This window comes from Hyperolius riggenbachi, chromosome 4 (genome assembly GCF_040937935.1).
Source record: "Hyperolius riggenbachi isolate aHypRig1 chromosome 4, aHypRig1.pri, whole genome shotgun sequence".
Taxonomy (NCBI): Eukaryota; Metazoa; Chordata; class Amphibia; order Anura; family Hyperoliidae; genus Hyperolius; species Hyperolius riggenbachi.
The window spans coordinates 160003176-160019736 of NC_090649.1; the positions used below are offsets into that span (position 1 = coordinate 160003176).

General features: G+C 46.5%; 1 protein-coding gene across 1 annotated transcript in view; it reads left to right on the forward strand.

Annotated features, from left to right (window-relative positions):
• The first annotated feature begins 4405 nt into the window (after positions 1 to 4405).
• The window catches only part of DHX36 (DEAH-box helicase 36), a 114392-nt gene continuing 102236 nt past the window's right edge, over positions 4406 to 16561 (forward strand). The window contains exons 1-2 of the mRNA XM_068280874.1: positions 4406 to 5034; positions 14174 to 14304. Of these exons, the coding sequence (XP_068136975.1) occupies positions 4828 to 5034; positions 14174 to 14304 (338 nt within the window). The 5' untranslated portion in view covers positions 4406 to 4827. The remainder of the gene's footprint in view (positions 5035 to 14173; positions 14305 to 16561) is intronic.

Genomic DNA, 16561 nt, shown 5'->3' on the forward strand with positions numbered 1-16561 from the left:
TCTGCTGTTGTGTATGCACCGTCGCGGGTTGGCGACTAGATTGGTGCACACACATACAATCTGTCCCTTTGCTCATTCTCGTTCGCAATCGCTTCTCTGGCAATTGCGTTCTCACTCGGTTTCCTCTGTTGTGTGTCCACCGTCGCAGGTTGGCGACTAGATTGGTGCACACACATACATTCCTCCTCTGTGCTTATTCTGTCTTGTGTCGCTGTTAGCAATCGCCATCTCCTGCGATTGCCTTCTCGCCTGCTCTTCATGGTTGTGTGTCCGTCGTCGCTGGGTGGCGACTAGATTGGTGGACACACATACCCTCTGTCGCTTCACTCTCTCTTTAAGGGCTACCTTGCCCTGTGTTCTTCTCTTCGTACAATTCCTGTCTGGCGTCTGTGGCAGGGCAGAGGATCTGTTCCTCTGCACTCCACAGCTCCATCTGCTGACAGGAATTTCCCTCTACAGGTGCATTGCACCTTTTGCTGGGTTCTCTCAAATTATACGCTTGTGGAGGATTTCCGCAGTGTCAGCGCGCGTCCTGGGCACTGACCACGGAAACAATTCCACAATCGTTACAAAAGCGCTGGGAAAAGCGCTGTAAAAAAAAGCTCAATAAATCGCTCAGCTCTTGTGATAGCGCTGGCGATTTATAATGTGAATCAGGCCTAAAACAACCAGAATCTTATACAATAACAGTGAAGTCATGAATTGGAAGGAATGATACACAGAAATGGGAATGGCTTGCGAAAAAGAGAAATTATCAAAACCATTAACACAGGAGGTTTAGCAATAAAACAGAATGATCCATAATGCATGACTGTTGACATAGAACTGCTAAAGCGGACCCAAACCAAACATTTTTTTTAATTAAAAATATTTAGTTGCACCACTCTGACACATACAAAGATAAATAAACACTCCTTCAAACCTATGATCATTTCAGTGCATGCTTTTCACCCTTCTCTTTTCATAATTAGGGTTATACTGGGGGCAGCCATTAGCAATTCCTCCATTGCCGGACACCATCTACTCCACCAGTTTGCCGGATTTTCTCCCCCGCAATTTGAAAGGGGTTCCTCCAATAAATGTAAAATATTTTATATTTGTCATCATGCAGCTGAAAAAAGGCTGCTATTTATTATTATAATTTAGAAAATAGCTTTTATTTCTGAAATCTTGTATTTTTAATTTGTCCACTTTAAGAGGTCAAAAAGGCATGAGAGTACATAGGCAATTATAAGGACACAACAATCTATCCCGAATTAGATCAGAGTCAACTAATTGTAGTGCCTTTTGATCTGTGCTGGTTCAGATGGCTTACTAGCTTGTGTTGCAGGAATTATTTTATTATCATTGACTTATAAAGCGCCAACATATTCTGTGGAGATGTACAGTGTAAGAAACAAACATGGGGTACAAAATAATAAAGACAATGGTTTACACCAATATACAAAGTACAGAGTTGGTACAGAATGCAGAATCTGTAGAAAGTACAGAGCTGGTAATAACAATTTTACAATCTAAAGGAATGAAGGGGGGGGGGGGGGGGGGGGGACAAAAGATGTGGTAGTATACCATATTCATACCTAGAAGCAGTGTGTTTTAGGTTATTTTCCTCTTATATGCATTGCTAGCTATTTACCCTTAAAGGATCACTATCACAAGAAAATGTACAATTTAAAATACATGAAAACATAAATAAAAAGTACATTTCTCCCAAAGTAAAACGTGCTATAAATTACTTTTCTCCTATGTTGTTGTCACTTACAATAAGATTGTCAGGGTTTTCTTTATTTTCAAAAGCCCTTAGTGTACAGCAGTTGCTCAGTTCAACTGCCAGAATAGTATGCAAACATTTAGGGGGGCGGCCTGCATCTTTGTACAGATCCTTTCCAGGGAGTGCTTTTGTAAAAAATAAATGAAATACTGAGCATACCCCATGAAGAAATGGACTAGTCAACAACCTATCTGTCCCATCAGTTTTCTGTAACTTCTGTAAGTGGCAGCAACATAGGAGAAAAGTAATTTATGGCTCGTTTTACTTGGAAGAAATATATTTCTTATTTGTATCTGTTTACATGTATTTTAAATTTTAAAATTTTTGATGATAGTGGTCCTTTAAAGGTACCCATTAACAGTACAATTTTTTCACCAAATGCGATCTTTCGATGCGATTTTTATGATCTAAAATAATCGGAAGGTAATTATCGATTGTTCACATTTACTGAACGATTCTTTCTTCAAATTTGATCATAAAATCCAACTTTCAGATTGATTTTATCCTAATTAGCAATTGACCAAAGAATCTTTCCTTATTGGTTGCCTTCATAAATGGCTAATTTTGATACAATTCAATCATTAAAATCACTTAGAAAGATCACATTTGGTAAAACAATTGTACTGGTTATGGGTACCTTAAAAACATCTGAACTGAAAATTAAAAGTCAAAATAAACATAAACCCATCATACTTACCTCTAGTGTAGTCTACTCATTAATCTATTTCTCTCCTGCGTCCTGTTTGTCCGCTGTGATCAATGGAATTCTCTGTCCTCCATTTTGAAAATGGCCCTTACCCCATAACAGCTTCCTGGTCAGCACACTGTTAAACTGTAATCTCGGCCACTTGAGCCATTGGGAAACATGGACATTACCTTGCACATTCAGTTGTAACTGACATATAACTGACAGTAACTGGTATATTTCAGTTCTGACAAAGTTTGTCAGAACTGGAAGTGATCACTGTAAGGAGAAAATGGTGAGTTTCTGAGAGGAACTGACGGTGAGGTAAGTATGTAATGTTCATTTGCAGCTACGTCACGTGTTTATTTTAAATAATTTTACTCACTTTATGTTCCCTATAAAACGACAAACAGGGTGAAGAGTTAAATATATCTTTATTTACCTGGTGATTCTTCCAGCCCCTGAAGTCTCAGGGGTCCATTACTCCAAGCTCCGGTATCCCCTGTAAGTTTCCCTGAACATTCGGTGGGTCGGTGCTTCAGGCGCAGACGGGTCGGCGTGCATTACGCAGCGGGACACCGGGGAGTATCAGACAGCAGCGAGGGACCCAGAAGATTCCAGGGGCTGGAAGAAGCCCCAGGTAAGTAAAGATAGATGTAACTCTTCCCCTCTCGTCCTTTAATGTGAGTTGGGTTAATGCACACCTTTAGATCCAGTGCTATTTATATACATATATACTGTATATTCTGGCGTATGACTACTTTTTAACTCTTGAAAATCATCTGAAAAGTCAGGGGTCGTCTTATACGCTGAGTGTCAATGATGCCGGGTGATACGCCCTATCCTGTTACCGACTCTCAGATCTCGCTGCTGAGGACTGTAGTGAAGTGGCGCAGGCAAGCATGTACGAGATCTAAGAGGCAGAGAAGGAGGTAAATAGGATACAAGGGTGGGCCAGACGGGTGAAAGAGGCGTGTTTTATGGGCACAGTGCACTCTATTCTTCCATACCGCTCTGATAAACAGGGAGCCAAGGAGAGCTGGCCAATTCCCTTAGGGAGAGTTGACCAATCCAACCAGTCAATCGCCTATATACTGTTATATACTGCATACCTCCCAACTTTTTGAGATGAGAAAAAGGGACACTTAAGCCATGCCCCTGCCTCACCGCTGGCCACACCCTCACCACGCCTCTAATCACGCATACCATAAAGATTGCATAAGAAACATGTTGTTTTATAATTCAAACCACACTTGTCCTTTCTATCCTGGTTCATTCTCCTTCATAGTAACATTTTTACAATTAGTAATATATCAATTTAAAGGTTGGGAATAAAGTTTAGAGTCAATCAAACATATTTTTAGTATATATATATATATATATATATATATATATATATATATATATATATATTTACATAGAAAGAGGGACAAAGTCCTGTAAGAGGGACAAATGAGGGTGAAAGAGGGACAGAGCTCCCAAAAAGGGACAGTTGGGAGCTATGTACTGGGTACCACATACAATACAGCATCAGTATATCTTCATCCATAGCACCAGTATATGATTGTTACCCCTCCAATGCATACCAAATAAAAATTAAAACAATCATATACTGGTGCTACCCGTCTTATACGGCGCGTATATTCCAAACTCTATATTTAAACTGAAAAAGTTGGGGGGTAGTCTTGTACGCTGGAATGGTAGTTGTATTTCTACTTGCTGTTAATAGAGAAACTTTCCATATATTTCACACTGCACTGATGGAAAAATACTGATCCCTGGGCAGCCCTTCTGATGTGGTAACCGGGCACCAAGCGCAGTAGCACCAAAACCACCAAAAGATGGCGCTATGAAAATATAAAACCTTCATCTATTCTCCTATCACTAAGATATTGCCACATAATCGTAAAACATATATAGCACACCCTTTAGTAATTACTGAATTGCATTTTGCTTAAAAGTCAGAGTTTTACTGAATATTATAACGGACATTCTCCACTGCGTACTGGGCATTACTATTACCAACCGACAATATGGCGGCGCTCTCCTGTGGCGACACAACATGCTCATGATGACAAGGGAGACGCTACAGTGTTCTGTCTCCTGTACTATAGATACAGTATATAAGACTTATCCCTATTTCTGATCTACGGTAAAATGGCTCCCTGTCAACCTCAAGGCAATAATGATTCCCCCACCCCATCGGTCATTTTAGTCACTTCTGCGCATGTGCTCACACTGGGTATGGTGGCTGCAAGAGACCATTCTTCTACCCGTTTTAGTTGATACCGGTAGGAAGGTATTCAAGGTAACAGTGAGGGCTACATAGTACATACTAGGTTTCCGTGGGCTGCGTGTGTGCCGAGCGGCCATGAGCTATGAACGCAGAGGATGGGGACGCGGCCGTGGTCGGGAGAGCCGCGGCAGGTACTTCTCGCCCCAGCATGAAGGCGGCTCATCCAAAGAAGGTGACGGGGGAGGCAGAGAGAAGCCGCCGCCACACCTGAGAGGCCGGGCAATCGGCATGTGGTATGCCCGGAGACAGGGCCCAAGGAACAAGGAGAGGGAGCGGATGGAGGTAGGCCTCTGATCTCCTGGCTCTTCAGTGTCTCCAGCCCTGCTGAAGAAGTCCTACTCGCCCTGCACTATACACCTGGCCCGTCCAATCCGTCTGGAAATACCTACTAGAGAATTGCAGGCAGTGACAACTACATGTCGGTGTGATCAGCACCTTCTTATTTGAGAAATGGATCTAAATTCAACTGGTCTTTTCATGTTGGCTATTCAGTTATCATTTTCAGTGAGAGCAGAACTAGAACTGCAAGGCTTATCCTTTTTTTGGAAGCAAATTTTCAATAAAAAACTGGGAATTTTCTATACTAGGGCTCTTGTGGTGTCAGTATGCCTTAGTGTCTCCTGACAATCAAAAGTTAAGATAAACATACACAGGTCATACTTAAAGGGAAGGTCCAAGCAAAATAAAAAAAATGAGTTTCACTTACCTGTTGGCTTCTACCAGCCCCATGCAGCCATCCTGTGCCCTCGTAGTCACTCACTGCTGCTCCAGTCCCCCACTGGCAGCATGCCGACCTCGGCGGTCGGCGGGCCACATTGCGTACATTTTTACTAATTCCAGTTAGTGCAAGAACATTAAAGAGAACCCGAGGTGGCATTTCATTACGTTAGTGGGGCACAGAGGCTGGTTGTGCACACTAACAACAGCCTCTGTTGCCCCATCTTGTGCCTCAAAGACCCCCCTGCTCGCCGCTATAGCCCCCGCAGTGCTGGCGCCACGCAGCGTGTCGCCAGCACAATGTTTACCCTAGCTCTGTCTGTCAGCGCCGCCGCAGGGGGGTCTTTGAGGCACACGATGGGGCAACAGAGGCTGGTGTTAGTGTGCACAACCAGCCTCTGTGCCCCACTAACGTAATGAAATGCCACCTCGGGTTCTCTTTAGCACATACATTTTCACGCGTTAGTGGTTCAATGCGTAATTTTTTACGCATTAATCCACTAACGCGTAAAAAAGTATGTGTTATGTTCCTGCTCTAACTGGAATGCGTAAAAATGTACGCAATGCGGCCCGCCGACCTCCGAGGTCGGCATGCTGCCAGTGGGGGACTGGAGCAGCAGCGAGTGACCACGAGGGCACAGGATGGCTGCATGGGGCTGGTAGAAGCCCCGGGTAAGTGAAACTCATTTTTTTTATTTTGCTTGGACCATCCCTTTAACCTCCTTGCCAGTCTAAAAAATCCGGCAAGGAGGCAGCGCCGCACTTTTTATTTATTTATTTATTTTTTAAATCATGTAGCGAGCCCAGGGCTCGCTACATGATAGCCGCTGAGCGGCGGCATCTCCCCACCCACTCCGATCGCCTTCGGCGAGGTGATCTGAGTATGCAGGAAATCCCGTTGAGAACGGGATTTCCTGCAGGGATTCCCCGGTTGCCATGGCGACCGGGCGGGATGACGTCGTGACGTCAGAGGGAATCCCGATCCGCCCCTTAGCGCTGCCTGGCACTGATTGGCCAGGCTGCGCAGGGGTCTGGGGGGGCGCGGCGGGTAGCGGCGAATCGGCGGCGATCGCGTACTACACGCAGCTAGCAAAGTGCTAGCTGCGTGTAGGAAAAAAAAATTATGCAAATCGGCCCAGCGGGGCCTGAGAAATCCTCCTGCGCAGGTTACCCCGAACTGATAACTGGCAAGGAGGTTAAAGGGAACCTTAACTGAGAGGGATATGGATGTGTCCTTTTAAACAATACCGGTTGCTTGTGAGTCCTGCTGATCTTTTTAGCTGCAATAGCTCACACACTTGCAACAAGCATGCAGCTAATCCAGTCTTACTTCAGTCAGAGCACCTGATCTGCATGTATGTTGAGGGGCTGTGGCTAAAAGTATTAGAGACACAGGATCAACAGGAGAGTCAGGCAACCGGTATTATTTTAAAAGGAAAAATCCATATCCTCCTCAGTTTAGGTTACCTTTAAAGCGATCCTTAAGGCAAAAAAAAGTTTCACTCACCTGGGGCTTCCAATAGCCCCCTGCAGCTGTCCGGTGCCGTCGCTGTGTCCCTCCGATCCTCCTGTCCCCGCCGGCGGCCACTTCCGGTTTCGCCGTCAGGAGCCGACAGGCCGGGAACGTAAGTGATTCTTTGCGTTCCCAGCCTCAATAGCTCCCTCGATGCTGCTATAGCAGCATAGAGGGCTGCTATAGCAGCATGGGGGCGCTATTGAGGCTGGGAGCGCAAAGAATCACTCGCATTCCCAGCCTGTCGGCTCCTGATGGCGAAACCGGAAGTGGCCGCCGGCAGGGACAGGAGGATCGGAGGGACACGTCGAGGGCACCGGACAGCTGCAGGGGGCTATTGGAAGCCCCAGGTGAGTAAAACTCATTTTTTTTTTAAATCACTACACAGAGAATTAAATGTGTGCATTAAACACCAAGTGAACACCTGACATAACTGGCTAAGCAAATTTGGCCTGATTGGCTATTCATGAGGCAATGCTCATGCAAATATGCATTCGCTTTCGCATGCCAACTAATGCAGGGTCCAAAACCAATGCCGCAAAGCGGTTGCCCTGCGGGAATTAGTTCATGCTACAATAGCACTATCCAGGAGCGCCACAAGGAGGGTTCCCAATGCCCTCATACATTTTTTTTTCTTTTTTTTGCCTTAAGGTTCACTTTAAAGGATATCCGAGGAGAAAGAGAAAATCTACTTACCTGGGGCTTCGGCATCTTCTGATTGAGCATGTGGCCGCGCTCCCATGGTTGAGAGCATTCTGCGCTTACGCAGGACGCTCCAGGCCGCGCGCTTGCACAGGCGCAGAAGATGCCGACCTGACGAGGATGGCATTTGCAACGGAGGGGACACAAGAGCTGATAGACAAATAGGCTGCCAGGGGCTAGAGGCTCCTCGGATGTGTCCTTTAAAAGTCGACTCCTCAATCTTTCTCTTCTCCCACGTCCTGTTTGTCTAATGTGATTGATGGAATTCTCTGTCCTCCATTTTAAAAAGGCAATGACCCTGTAATAGCTTCCGGATCACCACACTGTTAAACTGATGCTCTCATATATGAGAGGCGATCATCCTCAGTCACTCAAGGGGACAGCTCAGTGACAGAGCTGTCCCTGTACAGCGCTGCAGGAGATCGCATAGTTGTACATGTAAATGGCTGTTTTCAGCAGGCTGAACGCCTCTCCGTGTCATGGCAGGGAACGATCACACATGCGTACGCGTGTTCCCTGCTAATCCTCACCCACTGCTCTTGACGGCTTTCGGCGTTGGGTGCTCCTGGGGCTGCCACCTTCCTGACTCCTTTCATCGTTAGGCAGTCGGGAAGGGGTGAAAGATGGTAGGAACTGCCATTGGAAAACTATTGTTCCTATAAGTACAAGACTCATAGTTCAACATCAGTTCCCCCCAGTGCCTAGCAAGTGGAAGTTGCTGAACAGAAGGAATCACTCTGCCCAGCATGCTAGCAGTTCTCCCCACCTTTTCCCTTCTAATGACCTGTCACTGTTGCTCTCCTACATTGACTAAACAATGCTATGTGTGTGACTGGCAGCGTGTTTGGTCCATTTAGGAATGATAAATCAGTCATTGCTATGGTGACACTTCACTGTGAGGAAGAAGTGCAAGCAGTCCATCATGAATGCGGCAGCCAGAATTATTCACTCCTCCCATCACTCCACCACGGGGGCTCCCCTCCGTGAATCCCTCCACTGCCTTCCTATCTAGTCTAGAATCAGATTCAAGATACTGTGTCTGACCTACAAATCTGTCCACAAAACCTGTCCAACCTACATTTCCGATCTTACTCAGAGTAAACACTTAGCCGTTCACTCCGCTCCTCCAATGAACTTCGCCTGACCCCCCCCCCCCCCCCCTGCATCACCCAGTCCCATGCACGCCTCCAAGACCTTCTCAAGAGCTGCTCCAACACTATGGATAGTGTAATGGTTAAGGGCTCTGCCTCTGACGCAGGAGACCTGGGTTTGAATCTCTGCTCTGCCTGTTCAGTAAGCCAGCAACTATTCAATAAGAGGCCTTGGGCAAGTCTCCCTAACACTGCTACTGCCTATAGAGCGTGTCCTAGTGGCTGCAGCTCTGGCGCTTTGAGTCCGCCAGGAGAAAAGCGCGATATAAATGTTCTGTGTATTAGGGCAGGCCCCTCCTTCAAAATTTTCAAGAAGGCCCTCAAAACTCACCTTTTCACTTTTGCTCTAAACCCGCAGCTGAAATCTGGTCCCCTACCTTTCGTGTCCCTACCTCTCCCTCTAGATTGTAATCCTTTGGGCAGGGTCCTCCTCCTTTTTGTGTCCTACCTGATCATGCACCTCCATTACTGTGCACCCATTCTATGCATTTGAGTGAACCTAACTTGCCTAATCTCCATGCTCCCCTCCAGTCACTGACTAAGCATTACCTTGTACTCCTACTGTGCTGCGTGATCTGGTTTTTCTTGTATTCCTGTATTGTAATATTGCTGCATGTCACCCCTAAATATTGTATGTAACCTAAACTAATGTCCATCGCTGCGTAATATGTTGGTGCTTTATAAATAAAATAAGTATGCCGGAAAGAGAACTTCTCTCTGCCTGACACCTTTCTTTTGCCAGGCACTGCAGGATCAACCAGGTAATTTTATAAATATATGTAAAGTAAAACATTTGGGGGGGAACTTATTACTCTTGTAAGGGCTTTTTGACATAGAAGGAGAGTAATGTAGTGCTACATGAGATGACCTGGTGTCCACAATCCTACAACCTAAATAAACCCAGTTGAGATGATTTTGGGATTAGTTGTACGGCATAGAGAAGGAAAAGCAGCCAACAAGTGCTCAGCACCTCTAGGAACTCCTTCAAGGCTCCTGAAAAACCATTCCAGGTGACGCATAATGCTGACTGAGAAAATGTTGGCGTGCAAAGCTGTTGTTAAAGCAAGTAATGGCTGTTTTGGATAATCTAAAACATTTTGGTTCATTAAACCCTCCTTTGCTTAATTCCATATGTGGTGTTCCTTCAGGTTTGACTTCTTCTGTATAAATTAGTAGCTTGTTGGAAAACTTCTATTCCAATTTAAATTGAAACTGTCTGAATCCTGTAAAGTACAGTACAACAAACCTGTAAAACTGAAGTGAGTAAAAAAAGTCTTACCTAGGGAAGGCTCAGTAGGATACTTCCATGTCTCCTCTTAGTCCCCTCCTTCCTGCGCTGTAAGCCCCGTTGCTGCTTTTATGCTGGGAATACACGGGTCGCTCCGGCGGCCGATTAGCCACCGGATCGACTCCCGCCGCGTCCCCGCTCGTTCGCGCGGATCGATTACCGCTTGTCCCCGCCGGCGCTCCTTATCAGCTGCTCGATTCCCTGCCATTGTCCACTGGCGGGGATCGAGCAGCGTGATCGGACCAGCTGAATATTATCAGCTGCCGTATCAGCTGCTCGATGCACGGTACAGAAACGTACCGTGTATCTCCAGCATTAGACCAACCGGTCGAAAACATCTCCGTGAGCCCTCAGAAGCACTGGTCTTTCCCAAGTGCTCCAGAACACGGATGGCTACGTACTGCGTGAGAGCACTTGTTTCCATGAGTGCTACTGTAGCCTTCTGAGGGTTCTGACATCTGTAGTTTTCGGGGCTGTGGAGTCGGTACAAAAATCATCCGACTCCTCAGTTTATGAAACCTCTGATTCCAACTCCGACTCCAGGTACCCAAAATGCCTCAGACTCATCAACTCCAACTCCTTAGTCTAATATCAGAATCATTTATTTCGCCAAGCATGACTGGGTCATGCCCGGAATTGGGTTTGGCACGATACATAGCTCAGAGGTGCAGTAGTTCAAAGAAGATGCTGTTTACAGGGCTACAGTAAAACATAAAATAGTGATAGGGAAAAGCATAATACATACACACAATAACAGCAGCACAAAAAACATAGCGAACACAATAAGCTCTCCCGAAAGTGGCACGAGAAGACATATATGATCAGTGCAGTGCAATTAACGTCCGTTTGACAGGTTGCCAGAGACCATTACTCTAGTCAAAACTCAGCAGGTGGTGGAGCGCTAATGGCGGGTGGAAAAATGTGGAGGGAGTTCAGGAGGTTAACAGCCGAAGGGAAAAAAGAGTTCCTATGTCTGGTGGTCTTGGTGAATATGACCCGCAGCCGCCTGCCCAGAGGTAGTGGGCTGAAGAAGCGGTGACCTGGGTGAGAAGGGTCACTTGCAATCTTCAGTGCCCTTTTGCGCAGTCTTGTGTTGTACAAGTGGGCAAGAGAGGGCAGGGGACTCCCGATCTTCTCTGCCGACTCGATGACCCTCTGTAGTTTGTGCCTGTCGCTGGCGTTGGCACCCGCGTACCAGACCAGGATTGGGGAGCAGAGTATTAATTCGATTGTGGCAGTGTAGAAACATGTCAGAATCTCCTGGGCCATGCCAAACTTCCTAAGCTGCCGGAGGAAGTAAAGTCTCTGCTGGGCCTTCCTCTGAGTGGCAGTAATTTTGGGCCTCCAGTTGAGGTCACATGCGATGGTAGTGCCCAGGAGGCGCGCGCAGGACACTCTAGCCACTTCTGTACCATCGATGTAGATTGGGGGAGGCGTTGTAGCAGACCTCCTAAAGTCGATGATCAGCTCAACGGTTTTGGCTGTGTTGAGCACCAGACTGTTTTCTTTGCACCAGTGACATATCACCTCCACCTGCTGCCGGTATGCCTGAATGTTGTCCTTGGTAATGAGACCGACAATGGTGGTATCGTCGGCGAACTTAATGACCTTGACAGAGCCCGCTGTGGACCTACAGTTATTCGTGTATAAGGAGAATAGCAGTGGGGACAGGACGCAGCCTTGGGGGGCCCCAGTGTTGGTGATCTTCTCACTCGAGTAGATATCCCCTAGCTTGACGACCTGGGACCTGTTTGGAGAGGAAGTCCATGATCCATAGGCGAAGGATGGGATGGACCCCAAGTGCAGCCAAATCCTCCTGGAGAATGCGTGGGCAAATGGTGTTAAATGCTGAGCTAAAGTCCAGGAGCAGTATTCTGGCATACGCATCAGGTTTGTCAAGATGTTCGTGGACGAATTCCAAGCAGATGTTTATGGCATCGTCGGTGGACCTGTTTGTCCTATAAGCGAACTGGAGTGGGTCCAGTAGGGGCAGAATGGAAACCTTGAGGATGGATAGGACCACTTTCTCCAGGGTCTTCATGATGACGGACGTCAGGGCTACAGGCCTAAAGTTGTTGAGGTCAGAGACATCATGTTTCTTATGCTACGTACACACCTGCGATAACTATCGTTTGCAAGGAACGATAGTTACCAGAAGAAAGATATTGGAAAGATTGGAATGCAACGATGGGATGCAGCGATCATCATACACATTTTAACGATAGTTCTCGCAGAAAAGAACGATCAGAAGGAAATGTTGCGTACATATTTATATAAAATAGAAAAAAAACACTGACATGGAGTTACAATAAATACAAATATATGATTGTTAACTTGAAAACAGTTTAATTGAAATGAGCAAAGTAACAATCTTTACGGCCGCGCTACAAAGGAAGTACTGAAGCTGGGCAGAATTCAACGCAGGCGCATTGGCCCTTGTAACGATCGTTCTCGGCCGATGTCTGTACACACTATAGTTTTGTAACGATTGTCGGTACATATGATCCGTCAGGTTGGATATTTCCATCTTCCCGATGTCGTTCGTGTTAATGATCGGTGGGTAAAGTTCTTTCCCCAATTGTCGGCGGAACGATCGTTAATGAGCTGTTTCAAACGACCATAGTCGCCAGTGTGTACGCAGCATTAGGGACAGGTATGATGGTTGACCGCTTGAAACAAGTGGGGACTTTGCCTTCCTCCAATGACTTGGTGAAGATGGTGGAGAGGATTGGAGCAAGTTGCCATGAGCAGGTTTTAAGGCACGCTGGAGATACGCCATCAGGGCCAGAGGCCTTCCTGGTGTTTAGTGTTGACAGGAGGCGCCGGACATCCGCCTCGTCCACCACCAGAACACCCCTGCTAGGGGCACTGTTTACGGGGGCGGAGGGAGAGTGTGCAGCCGTGGGTGCCCCTCCGGGTCTGCCTGCCGCTCGAACCTGCAGTAGAAGTTGCTTAGTTTTTCCGCCAGCTCGGAGCTGGGAGATGCATGTTGGGGGGGAGGCTTGTAGTTAGTTGCAGCCTTCAGCCCTTTCCAAACAACTCGTGAGTCATTCGATTGCAGGTTCTGTTTCATCTTCTCCGAGAACTCTCTCTTGGCAAGGCTCAGCTCTCGCGTAAGGTCATTTCTCGCTAATATTTGCCAGGGCTGTGGATTTGGTACAAAAATCATCCGACTACAACTCCGACTCCGCAGTTTATGAAACCACCGGTTCCAACTACGACTCCTGGTACCCAAAATTGCTCCAACCCCGACTCCACAGCCCTGCTAGTTTTATTAACTGTCCCTACCGTAGTCATAGGCTTCTTAAACACTGTCAGTAAAAACCAGGGCTGGGGAGCCGGAGCAATTTTGGGTACCTGGAGTCGGATGATTTTTGTACGGACTCCACAGACCTGCTAAAAACGGTCCATCATCATTGATACCTAATGCTGGGAATACACAGTTAGATTTTGAGCCATTTAGATGGCTCGACAGATAATCTCGCACCCGATCGTTTCCACGCTCGATTTTGCATGGGGAACAATGGGAAAAGATAAGAAAAACAAATGGAAGGTGAGAATCGGGCACAAAATCGAGCAGGGAATCAATCGGGCGGGATCATCGAGCCTCAAAAAAACGTACCGTGTATTCCCAGCATTAGGTAGATAACAAAAAGTTTTGCAAATGAGTGAGTCACCAACACCAGTATGCATGTAAGCGTTTTCGCATCTATCTGAACAGTAAAGTATATGACATACCAGTATATGTTATTTTGTGAGACAGCCTGCTGCATTATGATTACTTATTTATACAGCTCTGACATTTCTCAGCATCTGAGTGAATATTAAGTCTTCATACTTGCTTACAGTCTAATGTTCCTATCCCTGATTGACAAAGACCGGCATGTCTAAATTGAGTCTATTACTATGTACTAGGGGAAAAAATGAAAAGACCCAGATAGAACATGGAAAAATCAAGCAAATGTGAGCTTTACCCACATAGCAGGATCTGGTACCCTGATGATGCTAACCACTGCATATATTAATTTATTAATACAATTGTGTTTTCAGAGAGCCGTGGTACGCATGGATGAATCCAGAGAACTACAAATCACACGTCTGCTCAACTCTGTACAGACACAGAATACTGTTGTGAAGCCAACTCTGTATGAAGACTGCTGGTGGGCGACTGAAAATGAAAGGTTAACGCATTGTCATTGTCCTTGTAGATTAAACCATGTATGCTGAGGCATAGTGCTTTTGTTGTGAACTGTTATGAAAGGAAAGATGTCTGCACTCAAAAACCTCTCTTTCTATAAAGCTTTCTGTTACTAGGTGTTCTCTGTGCTGCAGAACATTGTGTGTATAGCAATAAACAGATACTGTCAATCCCCTGTGAGGGTCAGTGAAGTGCACCCACTCTGCATATGGGAGCTTCCAAATAGACTTTTGATGCATATGCCTAGCAGTGGTTATAGGTGCATAAACCTTTTTAGGGTAATTTTAGTAAAAGGGACGTGTGGTGCAGGGCTGTGGAGTCTGTTCATCTGTCTCCTCAGTTTATGAAACCACGGACCCCAATTCTGACTCCAGAAGCTGAAGCCTCCTAAATTACCTTTTTTTTTTTCCTCCCCCGGCAGTCTTCTTAAAGAGAGTCTGAAGCGAGAATAAATCTCGCTTCAGACCTCATAGATAGCAGGGGCGTGTGTGCCCCTGCTAAAACGCCGCCATCCCGCGGCTTAACGGGGGTCCCTTAACCCCCAAATCCCCTCCGTGCAGCCGGAGAGACGCGCATGAGGCAGGGCTGCGGCGGTTAGCCCTGCCCCAATGCGGAAGCGCTCTCCGGCTGCACGGAGGGGATTTGGGGGTGAAGGGACCCCCGTTTAGCCGCGCAATAGCGGCGTTTTAGCAGGGGCACACATGCCCCTGCTAACTATGAGCTCTGAAGCGAGATTTATTCTCGCTTCAGAGTCTCTTTAAGCATTAATGGCTTAGCTGAACCACTGTTATCCCGCAGCAAAACAAGGCTTTACTCACCCCCAAATACTGGGGCAAAAATCCATGTCTTTCAAAGTTGTGGATTTTGCTGCCCAGGGAGGCAGAGCTTAGCGCTGTAGCTCTGCCTCCATTCGCGTCGATCTCCGCCTCCTCCCGCCCCTCTCAGTGAAAGGAGGCGGAGATCCGCAGGAGATTGATGCGAATGGAGGCAGAGCTACAGCTCATAGCTCTGCCTCCAACAGGAAGAAACCCCGCAATTTGCCCCGGTATTCGGGGGCGATTAAAGTCTCGTTTTGCCACGGGATAGCAGCATTTAAGCTAAGCCATTAATGCTTAAAGGGACTCCGAGAACCTCTCATGGGCATGCCTTTAAGACTCTGACCAGTACTGCAAAGTACTTAAAGAGACACTGAAGCGAGACTAAATCTCGCTTCAGCTCTCATATATAGCAGGGGCATGTGTGCCCCTGCTAAAACGCCGCTATCCCGCGCCTGCACGAGGGTCCCTGACCCCCCAGCTCCTCAGCTGCATTTAGCAACAAAGAAACAAAGGATGCTCCAAAACACTGCGCCACTCACTGTATACTAACAAATCATCAATCTTTATTGTATCACGAATGATCATTAAAAACAATTAATAGGAGTATAGTGCAATGAATAAATTCACGGTGCTGGCAATAGTCCAAAAACAAATCACCATATGCCAGTCAAACAATAATAAATAATCAATCAGTAGCTCATTCCATTACAAATGCAACGATAATGTGACCATGATGGATGAACAAATAAACCGTGAACAGTACATGCAGTACCATAATCTATAAAGTGTGTAGTGTCTGAGGTAGATAATAGTCACCTAATAGGTACATAAAAAGTGCTGTGTGCATGAGGTAGAAAATGGGCTTGATTCACAAAGCGGTGCAAACTGTTTAGCACGGGTGTGCTAAACAGTTAGCACGTGAAGTGTCGTTCGCGGACTTTTGCGCGCGCAATGTGCCACGATTCGCGCGATCGCAGACTTTTGCGTGCGCAATTTGCCACGAATCGCGGCAAATTGCGCACGCAAAAGTCCGCGAACAGAACTTCACGTGCTAACTGTTTAGCACACCCGTGCTAAACAGTTTGCACCGCTTTGTGAATCAAGCCTAATGAGTGTAAACCGAAGAAAACTCTGAAGGGTAAAATGAATCAGCGTGGGAAAAGTAAGGCAGAGGAAAAGATAGGCTATAGACAGCGTGAAACACGCTGTCCAGACTAGGGAGACCCGGGTCAAGTGGTGGTGGAAGGAAAAGAGTGCATGAGCCTGGAGCGAGCTTACCGAATTCGGAAAGGAAGAGTCGCACAGCTCCTAGATCACCAGCGTTTCACCCAGTAACGCTGGGGCCTAACATCATGTCACTTCCTGGCGGCCATCATTGCTGGGCAACGTTTGCCCGCCTATTCACAGAGGCTCTCCGTGCAA